General features: G+C 43.7%; 1 protein-coding gene across 1 annotated transcript in view; it reads right to left on the minus strand.

Annotated features, from left to right (window-relative positions):
• Window positions 1-233: 233 nt before the first annotated feature.
• Window positions 234-15898, minus strand: part of PLEKHM3 (pleckstrin homology domain containing M3) — a 64895-nt gene continuing 49230 nt past the window's right edge. Inside the window, exons 6-7 of the mRNA XM_033170275.1 lie at window positions 12372-12529; window positions 234-1136 (exon numbers count right to left, since the gene is read on the minus strand). Of these exons, the coding sequence (XP_033026166.1) occupies window positions 959-1136; window positions 12372-12529 (336 nt within the window). The 3' untranslated portion in view covers window positions 234-958. The remainder of the gene's footprint in view (window positions 1137-12371; window positions 12530-15898) is intronic.

Consider the following 15898-nt stretch of genomic DNA (forward strand, 5'->3'; position numbering starts at 1 on the left):
GAGGTGTTCCAAGATGTGCCTCCTCCTCCTCGCTGCACTGAAGCATTTGTCCCCAGCAATCGCTCAGGCTGCTATGCCGAGTCCCCATATCAAGTGCAGCCAAAAGGATAGAGCAGCAGAGAGAGAGAGAGAGACGAGGCAGACCCTCAGCTCACCATTTCAAAATGTATGAAGGGGGGAGAAAGGTGCTTAGAAAAAGTGGTCGACTTCCAAAGCAGCAGCGAAGCAGTGTGTACATTGTTTAACATCAAAAGAGATGCATTTTGGTGTTTAATCATGCTACATGTGAGAAAAATCACAGGGATTTGCATTGTTGACTTAGTAAGAGATTGGAATGTTGTGCAGGTGTTCTACAACCACGAGCTGCTGTTCCAGTAGTCAAGAACAGCAATGCAAGAACTAAACAGCATTTAGCACTTGGTTCATATAGCGTACAAGGATTGCTATTCTATAGTCATCTAGATGTGGATCTATAATTGAGTTTACTTTTTGAGAGGTGGGAGAGGAATGTAGTCTTAAGGATGGTTTACTAAAACATCCTTCTAAGCTGCAAAAGACCCCACAAATACATCTCATAGGCCCCCTGTGCAAAGTACTCTGGGGCCTTTAAGTTCCAGCGCCACCTTTGCTATTTCTGCAAAATAGTTCACTTGGAAACATAATAATAAATAATGCACACAATATTTCTATTTCTAACAATAAATGCAAAGAGAATAGGAAATATTTCAAGTAAACTACATTTGGCTTTAGACCACCTGGTAGACCTAGACTTCATGAATGCGTTCTGCCTTCAATCTTCTTAGTAACATTGACCCTTGCTATTCAATAACCAAAAAGGTGAATATCAGCCAATCTTTTTGCAGGAAAGGATTCTGCCTGGCAGTGGAACGTTGCCTTGTAAGCATTCATTCTACAGCAGGAAAGGGATCTCTGCAGGTTGCCAGCTTCTTCTTTTGAGTCAAGTGTTCTGATAGGACAGTTCAAACATGTTGCAGGCCTCTTCCAGGCTTTCATCCACGTTGAGTCTTCTCCAGAATGACTTCTGCTTCATCTGAAGCTCCCTCCGCACACACCTGGGGCATGGCACCGACTTCACCTTGCACTCTGAATGGAAGACGGCACCACAGCTGTCACATCTGTGAGAACAAAATCAGGGATTTGTATATTAATATGTAGGTTCCTAGCTTCTCTTCCCCGCTATGCAGAGGAAAGAAGTTCTGTGCTAAGACTGTTCCTGTGCTGGCTGTATTCTGGCCTCTGAAAGCCAGCCACACCGAGGAACGTTCAGAGGATGCTCAGACATCGTTGAGTCCCAGTGAGAAGCTGTCTTACAGTTATACTATGGCAGTGGTTTAGCGAGGCAGTTAGGGCACAATGCTATGTGCAGTTAATGAAGTCACTGGGATTTAAGCAGCCTGACCGGATGCAGGGTTGCAGCTGTTAGTATTTGCTTTAATCTCAAAATCTCTGGTAGATTTTACAAGCTTAATTACTTAAGCATGTTATCCATTCTTTACTGGACTGGAGCACATGCAGGCAACCCAAGTGGGAGCCAAGATGACAGCCAAAGAAAACAGTTGTGCCTTTAGAAATTTTAAATCATCCACATCTGACACTAATGCTGACTTTATCAAGCTAATTCCCCCTTTCGTTAGTGATTTACAATTCCTTGGGAAACGCGGGAGACCAATGATTGATGAGAGTGTCATTTTGCATTCATTCAGGGCCTCTCCCTTTTCCCTCTTTTGATCGCTCTTCTCAGTCAACTGGAGAATGTAAACGCTTATCAGGAATTTGTCGAAATGGACGCCTGCAGGATTATGGAAGAGTGAAACACACCTGCCGTTGCTACACAGATGCATTAAATCAGGGGGCGGGGAGGGACAAGAGAAGATTAATGATTTCAAAATCAAGAGCAAAGACATCATTCAAACCATTTGAAAAAGTTGCAAAACAAAAAAAAACCACCCACCGCCCAAAACTTCTGTATGATCAATAGTCAACTTGTTCCTTGATAAAAGGGAACAGATGATTACAAGCAGGAGGACAAGGAAAAGGAGGCATGAATGACACTCTTCATGGGCTTTACTTAAAATCCCACCAGCACTCACGCTTCCAGCTCCCAAAGCCTTCCATAAATCAGCTTCTTCATTTTAACCGGTTATCCCACACTACAGGTCCAATTGTTGTTTTCTCACTACCAAACTAACAGTAGCTGCATTAGTGTATAGCACCCTAATCTCATTCATAGATTATTTGCTCAGAAACAGCTCCTACTGCTTAATGGGATTTGGTTCCCAACATGCATACAATTGTGGCCTTCATTGAAGTCTTTCTCTGGATAACTCTGGCAACCCAAGTTAGAAGAATCGCTATAGAGGAGAGGCTCCTCTCTCTAGTGGGGTCCCAAGTCAGCTCTTCCTAGGGCTACCTGCCTGATGCCTCCTCTGCTGAGTTTTGGGTCCCAGATCAATTATTATCATTAGCAGAACTTGTTACTTGCTTGTTACACAAAAGGTCTCTCCATGACTTAAAACCTATTTAAGATCATAGACCAAAGTAAAAATGCATTGTAATAAAACCACATTCACACAAAGCATGTGCAATTCATTAAAATTGCCAAAAGTAACCTCCAGTAACAGCAGCATAAATTTCTGGCTGCACAACCAGCAGTAAGCAACAGCAAACAGACAAACAAGATCAAGACTTTTCTATCTGGCCAGCCTTTTCATTAGTATTTTTACTAATAGGGTCTATACTAAGTTATCACCATCTTCTATGTTACACAATAATTTGGAGTAAGCTTTTCGAAAATCTTTCTTGGAGGCTAAACACTTGTTACCTATTTTCAGGTATGGGTTGTGGGACAAAGTGTTAAGGGTGAGTTGATGGTAGAGAGAACAGTGACAGAGAGTTTGGAGAGAACACGATGGCTTCCTTCCAGCAATGTTAGCACTAAAACAGCAGCTTTCCCATGCAGTTTTCCAGTACTCGTATGGCCCAGAAGTTTCCTAAGATCAGGAAGACAGCTAAAAAGCAGGTAGTGTTCTGGGTCTATCCCCTAAAGGCGGCTTTTGTGGGCTGGAAGTTCCACAAGGCCAACCCAGGAGCGTCGCTGGGGAGGGGCGGTGGGGGCGGTACGCCCCCAGTGACAGGGTGACAAGCGGCGGCCCCTCCCGCCACTCCCACGCGCCGCCGCTCCCTCCGTCACCCAGCAGCACATGGAAGGGGTGCTTTATGCCGCTTTCTTTCGGGGGGGGGCCGACCAGCGAGGGGGGGTGTCAAACTTGTCACCCCCTCCTCGCTGGCCACCACCCCCCGCCGAAAAAAACCGCGGGGGGCGGGAAAAGGAAGCAGAGCCGGCGCATTCAAGCAGCGCAGAGGCCCAGCAGCGCAGAGGCTAGCAACGCCACTGGGCCAACCCAGACCATTATTATTATTTTTTGCTGGGTTGCCCAATTCTATTCCAGTAATATATGGCAACGGTGATAGCTTAGGTTGAAAATTTGAGTTCAGTGCATTGTGACACTTCAGTTGCTCAGACATCTTAATTGCTGAGACAATGAGCAGAAGTAATGGGCCAGAGGGTCCATGAATCTGCCTTGCAGTGAATCTGGCGCAACACACTGCAGCAACTCCCACAAGTACCTGATTACCATAGCTTTATTTTCAGGGGAAGGAGGAGGTTTTCTGGGTTGTGGTTGTGTAGAAAAGCCAGGAACACCTCTGAACAGTTTCTGATGAAAACTTGTTAAGACACAAGGATCTCGATGAGGCAAATATCCAAGGAATGAAGCCCACAAGTTCCACACATTTCCTCATTTCTACGGGATTTTAATGTGTGTTCCTGAATACCCACTGCCAATCAGTATTTCAGGAGTCCTGTTTCTCCTTCCTATTAGGATTATTTCACACATTCCAAAAGAGGCAAACCCAGGTTTTCCACCAAATGTACACTCGTCAGTTACCTGCGGCTCTTATGAGTGTATCTAGATGATACACATTTGCAGGTGAATATTTGACACAGTCACATGTAACATTAAAACATTGTTGATGTCAGGCTGAGCACCATGGGTTGGCATCACTGGGCATCTGCCCAGGTCCATGCCCCAGCAAGGGCCCACCATAAACCAGATTCTCCCGACACATACAAACTGCTGCTGGACAATGGAAATGGCTCTCCTTTCTGCTCTTCTTGCAAACATGGACAGCTCCTTTTTCCTTGCCACTTCTGCTTGCTCCTTCTTCTACCGGTAGATCACTGGATGCTTGTGATAGATCACTGGTAGATCATTGGCTCCCCCCAAAGAAGCTGAACAACTGTTGCTCCCTTTAAAAAAGCTCAACATTTTACCTCCACCCTGAAAAAAAAACTCAACAACTTTGACCCGAACCCCCCCCCCCCAAATGGGCCTTCCTCCTACCTAAAAAAAGCTAGCGCAACAACTTTGACCTGAACCCCCCAAAAGGGGGTAGATCACTGCCAGTTTTTAACTCTGTGAGTAGATTGCAGTCTCTTGGGAGTTGGCTACCCCTGAGGTAGAGGAAATGTTGCTGTTGTTGCTGCTGGTGGTGCTTCCTATATATGTTATTTACCTGCTCCCATTGTTAGAGAAGCCCCCCACCCCCCAGCCACGCATGCCATCTCATTGGGTAAGGAAGAAGAGACATTAGCCGGACAAGCAAAAAAACGGGGGCTGCAGCTACCATCTTCCTCCCCACTACCAGACTGGGCCCAAAGGGGAAGAGAATGGAGTGGAAGTTGTGGGTGATGGTGAGATGAATGAGGAGGAGCTGCCGGTACTGGGGTGGACCAGAGTGTGTCCTGGCTAGCCATGCCAGCCCAGTTAGGACCACCTTCACATGTGGTTCAGGACCTGATACACAAACAGAATGCGTGAAGTCAACCGCAGTCTCCCCAAGAGACTGACAAGTGAAAACGAAATATGGCACTTAAGCGCTCTGTTGATTTTGTGTTGCACGATTCACTATATGGCTTAAGGAGAGAAGGAATCATGAAGCTGAGATGAACCTGCAAGACTTAAAAGCTGAAATCTTTCCCAGCTGCAACCTACTCTAACTTCCATGGAAAATTTCAAAGGTGTATCTCCTCGCTGTGGCTGCAGGACCGTTCAGAATTTCAATCAAGCGATCAAACACCTGCTTCTTATCTGGCCAAGGCCACAGCTCGATGCTGCGTCACCCCACTTCTCTAACATCTGAGGGCAATGAGAAGCACCTGTGTTGGGAAAGAGGGTGTTCCTTTTATGGCACTTATTTACAAAACAGTCTCATTATTACTAAGCCTTTATTCTCCCTTTCTCAGATCCTTTTGAGCACAAATACAATGACATTGTGGAGAAGACATTTGTTGCTTTGAAGATGACAAAAAGATGAGACCTTAAAAACAAGCAACTGTGGACTCATTCATGTCTTCCGTTTTGCCTGCAGCAGTCCCAGAGGGGGAAAGTCCACTTTTCATGTTCGGCTTCCTATGGTCACAGCTGCTGTAGGAGTGCAATCATGTGGCTCATTTTCTAGATTATGCACATAGCGCCAGTGCTTGAAACACCTCTGAATCTCCGTGAAGGTTTTTGCATTTTAAATGATCAGGAGTATGCTCCTGTAGGGCAGCCATTCTTAACACGGGAAATTTGGGCTGGGTGAAATGACCTCTTAGTGGAGGTGCTGGAAACTGGTAGTGGAGCCACATAAACTTGTGCCCCAGCCAGCCCCATCCTTAGCCAGCTTCCTCCCTTCTAGCATTCTTTCCTAGAAGCCACAAGATAATTTCAGCTCTGAAGTGCAGAAGATTATACTTCTTTGCATGCCCTGAAACATATGACAAAATAACACATTTCTTTTTTAAAAAAATGCAAGATGATTCATTAGTATGGTAGTCAGTGAGATGCTCAAGGAAGTTATTTCATTTTCTGCATAGGCTGGAGTCATGATTGTACAAAAGGGTTGTTCTTGTGTTGTTGTTTTTTTAAAAAAAAGTAACACTGAAAGATTAGTTTTCCTATGATCCATTGCATGCAACAGCATCGAAACAAAATAGAAAATTCTTTCCAGTAGCACCTTAGAGACCAACTGAGTTTGTTCTTGGTATGAGCTTTCGTGTGCATGCACACTTCTTCAGATGCAACAGCATGTGGGACTTAACACTTGTGCAGAGTTTATGGGCACACCGACAGTACATGTGTATATAGCCTCAAAAGTGGCAGACAGCTATGCACAGGGACCCTGCATTCTCGCAGTTGTCCTTAGGTCAAGGTTCGCTATGACCCGACAAGTGACAGCCAGGGTCAGGAGCAAGAAAGTTCTCGGCCAGGTGGGGGTCAAAGGCAAGTGGTATGATCTACAGCGGGCAAAAGTCAAGTTCTCAGAATGGCTGCTAGCAGGCAGATGGGACAGAGGTAACCAGTGTCATCTAGAAAAGCAAATGGTCAAGTTCCAGAAGCAGAGGGTTCTGTGAAGGAAGGTGAAGAGCAGAAATTCAGCCTGGCAGGCTCGTCTCAATGGGAGTCAGGTGGTTTAGGGGTAAAGGCTTTACAAGGCCGAGTGGAACTGCACTGATTCCACCTGACTGGGTGATGCACCAGCCGGTGGGTCTTCTAATGCTTTCTAGAGGACACCTTTGGGTAATGCAAGCGATTCCTTCAGCAGATGGGCTGCGTTGGTGGTAGAGAAAGGAAGGCACTGGGTCTTGGTTGTCTGTGTTGTAATAAACAAAATCTGCTCTTTTATGGGCACACAAGAGCCCTTTTGTTTATTACAGTCTGGAATACCAGTTTGAGACCTCTATCCCTGAAGTTGATCTGAGAAACCAGATCAACAATGACCCAACAACAAAATGTTTCCCAGCACTGACAGGTAGCAGAACCTGGAATTTCGCCATACTAAACATTTATCAGCATTTTACTTTGCAAGAAGAGTTTGGATTTGATATCCCGCTTTTCACTACCCGAAGGAGTCTCAAAGCGGCTGACATTCTCCTTTCCCTTCCTCCCCCACAACAAACACTCTGTGAGGTGAGTGGGGCTGAGAGACTTCAGAGAAGTGTGACTAGCCCAAGGTCACCCAGCAGCTGCATGTGGAGGAGAGGAGATGCGAACCCGGTTCCCCAGATTACGAGACTACCACTCTTAACCACTACACCACACTGGCTCTCAAAGAAAATAATTTTAATTCCTTTGCAAGGAATAACTCATACATATTTTTTACTCCTTGCAGTAAAAGGTGAAGGAAATCTCAGCGACAAGAGCTTGTATCCGAAAACTGCGAAAAATTCACAATGCCGTATCTTCAAGCATGCGCGGTGCTATTCCACCACACCAGTGAGTAACTACCACCTGACACTCTGCCCCCTGGAAAGTGAAGCTTTCCTGAGAACACTATTTCCAGCAGGCTTGAGTCAATTTCCATGTCTACTTAACAACTAATTGCTGGAGCTGACAGGAAAAAATCAGAAGACCAGGCTATTACAACATTTCCACTTCCACTTTACTATTCTTCTATTTTTAGTTTTCATTCCAAAACCCGACACCCAGGAAATCCAAGGAAGGGAAATACTTTAACTAAGCAATGCAAAACCAAGCAAGAAAAAAGAGAGAGATAGAATTATTTGAGCATTCTGCAACTGTGCTAAGACAGCAGACTTGGAAGTTGTGTATTGTGGGACAGGATGTAAGGAGCCTGCCAGGCACAGCCCACAAACCCCCGCTAATTAACTGAAATGATTGTGTTTGTTTTGGAACCATTTAGCCAACAAAGGAATGTGTCACACCGATTAGCAAGAAAAGGGTATGTAATATATGTGCATTCAAAGCCAGATGAGTGCATTATCCAGGTATTTGCTCTGTTTGCTCAAGGATTGACAAAAAATGAATGCTGTGCAAACAGCCTCCGTGCAAATGGAAACTCCGGCTCTTTAAAAGTGGGTGGGGGTGTCCTCCTGCCCTGGGATTTATCTGTCTCCGTAAGAGACAGGCCTTGAGAAATCACATCTGGAAATGGACCCACAGAAAAACTACTTTTTTAGCAGAACTTGTTCTCTCCATCAGCCCCTGTAAGGATGCCCTTATATCAGGATGGTCTTCATCCAGTGCTGACCCTCCGGCAGGTCTTGGCAAGGGCACCTGAGGCTCATCGCTTTGCTTTCTTCTTTTGTCAAGCGAAAAGGTCAAGGCAAAAAGGCAAAGGGGAAATATATGCAAAGCAAGGTGCAAACACACTTCAATTCCTAGTCATTCAAGAATGCCGTGAATGCAGGGGGAACTCTTTCACACAGTACAAACAACTTCTTATTAAGGCAATTTATTGTTGGGGTTTTTTATACCACTCTAACAGAGGCTCAAGATTTATTAAAAGTCCAGTTTTGCACTCATTTAAAACACATTAATTTTGTTTAGATTTAGTGAAGCTGAACACATGCAAGTGAAGGAGCAGAAACAAAGTCATTAGGACAACAGTAAGTTCATCACAACGGACATGGGTTATTATTTACCCGTATATACTCGAGTATAAGCCCACCCAAATATAAGCCAAGGCGCCTAATTTTACCACAAAAAACTGGGAAAACTTATTGACTCGAGTATAAGCCAAGGGTGGGAAATGCCAACAGCGGCAAAGGGGGAGGAGGAGGAGGAAGGAGCAGCCCGAAATGAGATTAGACAAATTAATATACAATGTTTTTGCGCCATTGCGGCCACACAAAACAGTGGGTGTGTGATTTTTTTTGGTGCAGGCTGTAACCATGGACATGCTATGTGAGCTGATGGTGAATTTGTGTTGTCACAAATTTGCGGCGTTACAACCCAATGCAAAAATCCTGAGGACCCATGTGCTTTTACCTCCCCCCTCCCAGGCAGCCTCCTTCATTGCTAGTGTCTCTTATCTCCCTCTGATCTCTTGCAATCAGCTGCTGAGTGGCTTCCTTTCAACACCCCCTTCCTTCTTTCTAAAAAAAAAAATGCACGATCTGCCAGCCCGGCGGGCTGCTCCTCCTCCCGCTACCACCACCCCCCTCACTCGAGTATAAGCCAAGGGAGGCTTTTTCAGCCCAAAAATGTGCTGAAAAACTTGGCTTATACTCAAGTATATACGGTATTTTCGGGGGGGGGAGCAGCCACAGTACTTTGGCCACCTCATGTGAAGAGAAGGCTCCCTAGAAAAGACCCTGATGTTGGGAAAGATGGAGGGCACAAGGAGAAGGGGAGGACAGAGGACGAGATGGTTGGACAGTGTTCTCGAAGCGACTAACATGAGTTTGGCCAAACTGCAGGAGGTAGTGGAGGATAGGGGTGCCTGGCGTGCTCTGGTCCATGGGGTCACGAAGAGTCGGACACGACTGAACAACAACATAGGGTATTTTCATCTCCATTTCATCTATTAATGGGCAACCTGCTTTCTATCAACACAATGCCCCAACAAAAGAATATTATACAATATACAGACAGATAATGTTCAAACTAATTGCCAAAATAAAAATTAACTGATCAAACTAACTCACTTTTGTTACTGAACCACGACTTCACTGGTACAGTAATATTAAATATTATTTTGAAAATGATGTGGTTAAATCAGTGTCATTAAATCTGTTTTTGTATTGAGCATGTACACATATATATTACTGGCTGCCAGTATAATAAGCACCAACAGAAGTCAATACACCCAGATATCACTGATCCGAGATGTACTGCAAATTCTCTCAGGGCATTTAAGATTTCAGAATTCTAAGGCGTTTAACCTGTGATTTTAATGCACAGCAAACACTCAAGAGTAATCAAATCATTCTGCAGAGAAACTACATACATTGCACTGAGAAACCTTCTTACATCAAGTATTTTGCCCCTTTCATTATCCTCACAAGTGCCTTGCCGATATCTTTGTCTCCATGATCTTATTTCTCCTTAATGCTTTTTCATTCACAACTTTCCGTCCTAGAAATTACTGTTTTGCAAGTGTTCTCTTTTCTTTCTTAATCAGTGTTTGCATAGTTGCGCTGCACACCTCATTTAATATACATTCAGGGCTTGGACCTCATACTAAAAACAAACTACTGAAACAAAACCAGGGAAAGATGGGGTAAATATTAGCAGTAAAAGAGGTGCCAGTCAGAAATCTCAGTAAAAGGTGGCCTTAGCTGCACTAGCACAGGACTCTTATTCCAGATGGAAAGAAAAACAACTCTTAACAAATTATGCTAACAAAATAATCCTGGCCATCTCACAAACTGCCAACAATGCCGAAGGGAGGATCAACATGCATATATAAAACTTAGTTATTTATGACTCACTCCTGGACACTCCATTGAAAAATTCAATTGGGGTGACATAGATGTTTTATCTATGCCTGATTCACACAGGCATGATATGCAGTCAGATTAAGGGATGAGCATGCATGTATGATGCAAACCTAAACAGTATCTTAAAAAGCAGAGACATCACCTTGCCGACAAAGGTCCATATAGTTCAAGCTATGGTTTTCCCAGTAGTAATGTACGGAAGTGAGAGCTGGACCATAAAGAAGGCTGATCGCCGAAGAATTGATGCTTTTGAATTATGGTGCTGGAGGAGACTCTTGAGAGTCCCATGGACTGCAAGAAGATCAAACCTATCCATCCTTAAAGAAATCAGCCCTGAGTGCTCACTAGAAGGACAGATCCTGAAGTTGAGGCTCCAGTACTTTGGCCACCTCATGAGAAGGGAAGACTCCTTAGAAAAGACCCTGATGTTGGGAAAGATGGAGGGCACAAGAAGAAGGGGACGACAGAGGACGAGATGGTTGGACAGTGTTCTCAAAGCTACTAACATGAGTTTGGCCAAACTGCGAGAGGCAGTGAAGGATAGGCGTGCCTGGCGTGCTCTGGTCCATGGGGTCATGAAGAGTCGGACACGACTAAACGACTGAACAACAACAACAACAGCAAATGCATGTATGAATCAGCCCCAACATGCAGCCTGGTCAGCTCCTTTATCTAACAATCCCCAAGTCCAAATTGCAGCAAGATGATGCACTCAGTTGCCAATGCACAACTACTTACGGGCTGATGAAAGACAAGTGTCAAGTGCCTCTCTCCTTTTCTCCTATCCTCAGGCTTCCCATACATACAGGGGGCCAAGAGAAGGGAAGGGACAGTCTGGATACTGACCCCCAGAAAAGCTAAATACAGGTGAAACTCAAAAAATTAGAATATCGTGGAAAGGTTCATTTCTTTCAGTAATTCGACTTAAAAGGTGAAACTAATATATGAGATAAACATGCAAAGCGAGATATGTCAAGCCTTTATTTGTTACAATTGTGATGATTATGGCGTACAGCTGATGAGAACCCCAAATTAACAATTTCAACTTTGGGGTTTTCATCAGCTGTACGCCATAATCATCACAATTATAAGAAACAAATGCTTGACATATCTCGCTTTGCATGTCATGAGTCTATCTCATATATTAAACTCCAGTAGCTAATGAAAACAATTGCTTACATACCGTATTTTCCGGCGTATAAGACGACCCCCAACTTTCCCAGTTAAAATATAGAGTTTGAGATATACTCGACCGATTTTCCACCGGGCGTATAAGACAACCCCCGACTTTTGAGAAGATTTTCCTGGGTTAAAAAGTAGTCTTATACGCCAGAATATACAGTAAATGGACTTTTCCACGATATTCTAATTTTTCGAGTTTCACCTGTATTCTTGAAACTTGTTGGCTCGGGGTAGGCAGGTCCCATTAGCCTTACCTTGCCTAGGGCCTCTAAAATATCAGACTTGCATTTACAATCTGAACTGCTTAGAAATAAACGTCTTAAGGAATTTTAATGGTCAGATTGCGAAAATCCCTCTTGAGTTCACAAGTCTTCTCTTAAGTCCCCTTTGTGTGTTATGTACACTGTTGTGCTTGCCGTAACTACACGTGTCTAGTCCTTTGCATTTACACACCGCAGAGAGTGGGGGTGAACTCCAATTCCCTGGTGCATGTACGTGTGGTGAAGCAGACCAAAGCATGATGGTACATACCCCATGAATGTGCACACTTTCCACTTGTACTGGCTACAAATGCAAGCAGCAGCTGAGGGGGATGATTATTGGTGGTGATGGTGAGAGGGAGTTTAACACTGCAGTTCAACTTACTGTAGTCCACATGAAAACCACTCCTTTGAAGCTGCTATTTGCACTGAGAGGAAATTCCTCCATTGGTATGAAGATGCATTTAATGTTGTGTCTCGTTTGGCCTTCATAAAAGGTTTCCGCATAGAAAGGAGGTAAGCTGAACACTTGCTCATGTTTGCATCAGCCCTCTCATCATTACCGCACCATAGTAAATGTACACACATGCAAAGCAACACATGAAATCACCGTCCTTTACCTGCTTGTAGAAATGTCCTCAAAGGGGTACAGGATCTCGCCGTTGTTACAGATCTCACACATGAATCCCTTTTGACTACAAAGGCTGCAGTTGTACACATGGGAAGTGGCAAATTTGATTACCTTCCCAAGGAAAGGGGCCAGCTTCCCTTCGATAACCTGTAAAGCAACAGAAAAGAGACCCCATTACTAGGAATCAGCAACAGAAATGACTGGACATTATTTGTGTGTCTCATCACCATACTAAAACACAATTCAGAGTTGATTAAACAGTGAAGGGATTGCTGCAGGATGGGGTGAATCATACAATTCAGGCTGAAGAATGCCGAATAAAACCCACCTATGGCAACGAGGTAACAGAACATTAAAAGGTAATTTTACACCTGTTTGGAGATGGGTAAAGTAAGATTGCTTAATTCATTTATAATGCTTGTCTGTTTTTATTTAACTGTGTTCTTCTTCTGTTGTTTTACTCATGAAACTCCACACAGAATAACGGATAACAATGGAAGGGAAGGGTGAGAGCCTGGTTTCACACAGAACTATGGTGTGAAAAGATACTATCCACACACACACACACACACACACACACACACACACACACATTCAATAATTTAAAAGGCATGCAATGGCCCTAGTATGTGAAAATCCACATTTGAATGTTCGCTTAAATGTGCTGTTTCCCTCCACACCACATTACTCAGTACTAGGAGTCTTTTTGCTTTCTGTTTACTCAAAATGTTGAGTATCCAATTACCAATGCCAAAACAACTGTTTTATTAATGATTACTGGCAATTACGTAATTATCACTGTGTCTGTATTTATTGTGTTCCATTTCCCTCTGCCCTCGCTATCTTCAATCTCCTCCCGAACCTTGTGTGTGTGTGTGTGTATTCTGCTACTCAGGGTAATATTTCATGCATTTAGTGTACTGTAGCCCCCAAATCTTAACACTGTAATAAAACCGTTCGTCTTTAAGGTGCCGCAAGACTCAAATCTTAAAGCAAAACGAGTAAATGCATATTCCATAAGAATGCTGACCTCACTTATGCTAAATGTATTTCTTATTCTAAATGTATTTCTGCAGGCCTAAACTGCAGCACATACACTAAATGGAAAAATGTAGGCACGAGAGGAAGTTCATGGGATGGCTTGGGTTGCTGCCACGGGATGGAAATGCTGAAAAGCCCTCGTTCTTGTAAGAACATCTGTGGCAGCAGGAAGCTGAAATGTTATTGCTAGCCATGCAGACTTGACATATGTTTGTACTGCACGGAAAGGTGATGCTTTTTATTGTGTCCTGCTATAGAATGATGGCCTCACTCTGGACCTTAAACAATTCACAAAGGTCACTACGGGAAGTTGCAGTTCGAGGCCAGGGCTCCGATACTGTTGCATTATAATAGACGGTCAAAGTCAGTACTATAAGCAACTTTTAAAAAAAAATCTCTTCCTTAATTAATTTTGGTAATAAGAGCCAAAAGTCTAAAGTGGTTAAGGGGAAATGATGTCCAGCAAATATGAGGAAACGCAAGGAGCAGCGGATATGTTAGCGATAGAGCATAGACACTTGCAGATTAATATAAACAAAGAAATGCAGGCCAGAACGGAGGAGACTTGAATGATGCACCAGGATCAGTAATACCCAGCACTAAATAATTCAGTCTCAGGCTTACCGTACAGCCAATAGGCTGTAATAATAAGTTCTTAAACTAATAGCACGCAAATTGATATACACAGAAGTGCATGATCTCCATGCTTTACTAAGAAACCAGTAACGGAGGTTTTGCAGGGTCTGGATTAGTTTGGAAAGGATCTTTGTCAGCAAAGACAAGTGTGTGTCCATGTTAGGGGTAGAAAAGGGGGGGGGGGAGAGATATTATTGATCTATTCATTTATGAACCACTTCCTGTGAGGCATCTTGAGGTACTTGGTGGGTAATGTTGCATGCTACTGGCTGGGAGGCAGAGACCGGCTGACAAGCAATTCATGAAAATTCTGGCCAGAGCAGAATTTTTTTGCAGACAGCACTTGTACCCTTGCAGACAATTGCCTCTAGTCAGAGGCTGCTTGCTGGTAGCTAAAAAGAACTGCAGTGCCTTTTGGCCCTGCCATCCAATTGCAAACCATCGAGTAGAGAAAGACTGCACCATGACTTACATAGTTGCAGATGTGGACAGGATAACCCGCTGCAAAGCTGGAACATGCTTTGAACATTCAAAACAGTCGTGCTGATGTGGTTCAGCTGCATTAATGTCTTTAACAGGTGGTTTCTAGAATTCAGGAAGAGAGGGATTGGAGCAGGCATCCCCAACTTTCGGCCCTCCAGATGTTTTGAGACTACAATTCCCATCATCCCTGGCCACTGGTCCTGTTAGCTAGGGATCACAGGAGTTGTAGGCCAAAAACATCTGGAGGGCGGCAGGTTGGGGGTGCCTCATTTGGAGGCTTTTTGACTTTGTGATTTTTTTGTTTTGAGAGTCTGAAACATGGATAGTGTGACCTTCTTCGATTTGTAAGGCAGACCATATCTAGCAACTGAGGGCTTTGAGGTTTTTTTGGTTTGTTTTTAAAGCAAGCCTCTTGATGATGCGAGTTGTACAGTTGATCATTTCTCCTGTGTGTGTTTGGGGAATGGCAAGCATGCGGTTTATTACTTCCTGGAAGTTTTGCATAGCAGAGAGTGATAGAAATATATAAAGCAAAAAAACCTGAAATACAACCGCATTAGCAGGGCTTTTGAGTTAATGATTGTACGCTGTGGCGGGACTTCCTCATGTGCTAGCATCCTTAGGATTGCACTGCTAAATATATTTTTTATTATTAATATGTATAATAACCTGCAATACAGACTTGAATATATGTTTTATATTATCTTGCAATGTAATGCATGTTTTTTACATTGTAAGGATGCTTTAGTAATGTTTAACAAAGGTGTTTTGCACAATTCTGTACCCTTTTCAGTACAGTATGGGATTTCCTTGCCTACCGGTCACCATGGCGCGCTGCAGTTTGCTGTTCCATTCATTTAATGCCTGCAGATAAGAGGGAACACTTAACAGCCAAAGTTGCTGTTTACAAAAATAACGCACTGGGGAAATGAGTACAAATAGCTTCTATAGAAAAGGCCTTAAGGAAGTCTCACTGAAAGCTGTACTATACAAAGAATGTTATCTCCCTATCTTCACAATGTATTAGGCATACGCCTAACATAGTCAAAGTACAACTAGAGAGCTAAATCAATACATGGTGAGAACTTCGCAGGGGAGGAGTAGGGAAACATTGACTCAGCAAGCAAATATTGTGCCTATATTTTCTGAATGTGGTGGCAACACTGTCCTGGGTTACTGTTCTATGCCAATGAGGCATCCCACCCACTCCCCTAAATGACTGGGCAGAAATGCACCCCAAATTAACCTACTAGGCCACCAGCTTTGTTCATCATGACTGGCCTCAACAGTATATTCAGCCATAGCTGTCAAGTTTTGGATTTGAAAATAAGGGATCAGCAGCCTCACCTATCCCGG

The sequence above is a fragment of the Lacerta agilis genome, chromosome 1, assembly GCF_009819535.1.
Source record: "Lacerta agilis isolate rLacAgi1 chromosome 1, rLacAgi1.pri, whole genome shotgun sequence".
Classification (NCBI taxonomy): domain Eukaryota; kingdom Metazoa; phylum Chordata; class Lepidosauria; order Squamata; family Lacertidae; genus Lacerta; species Lacerta agilis.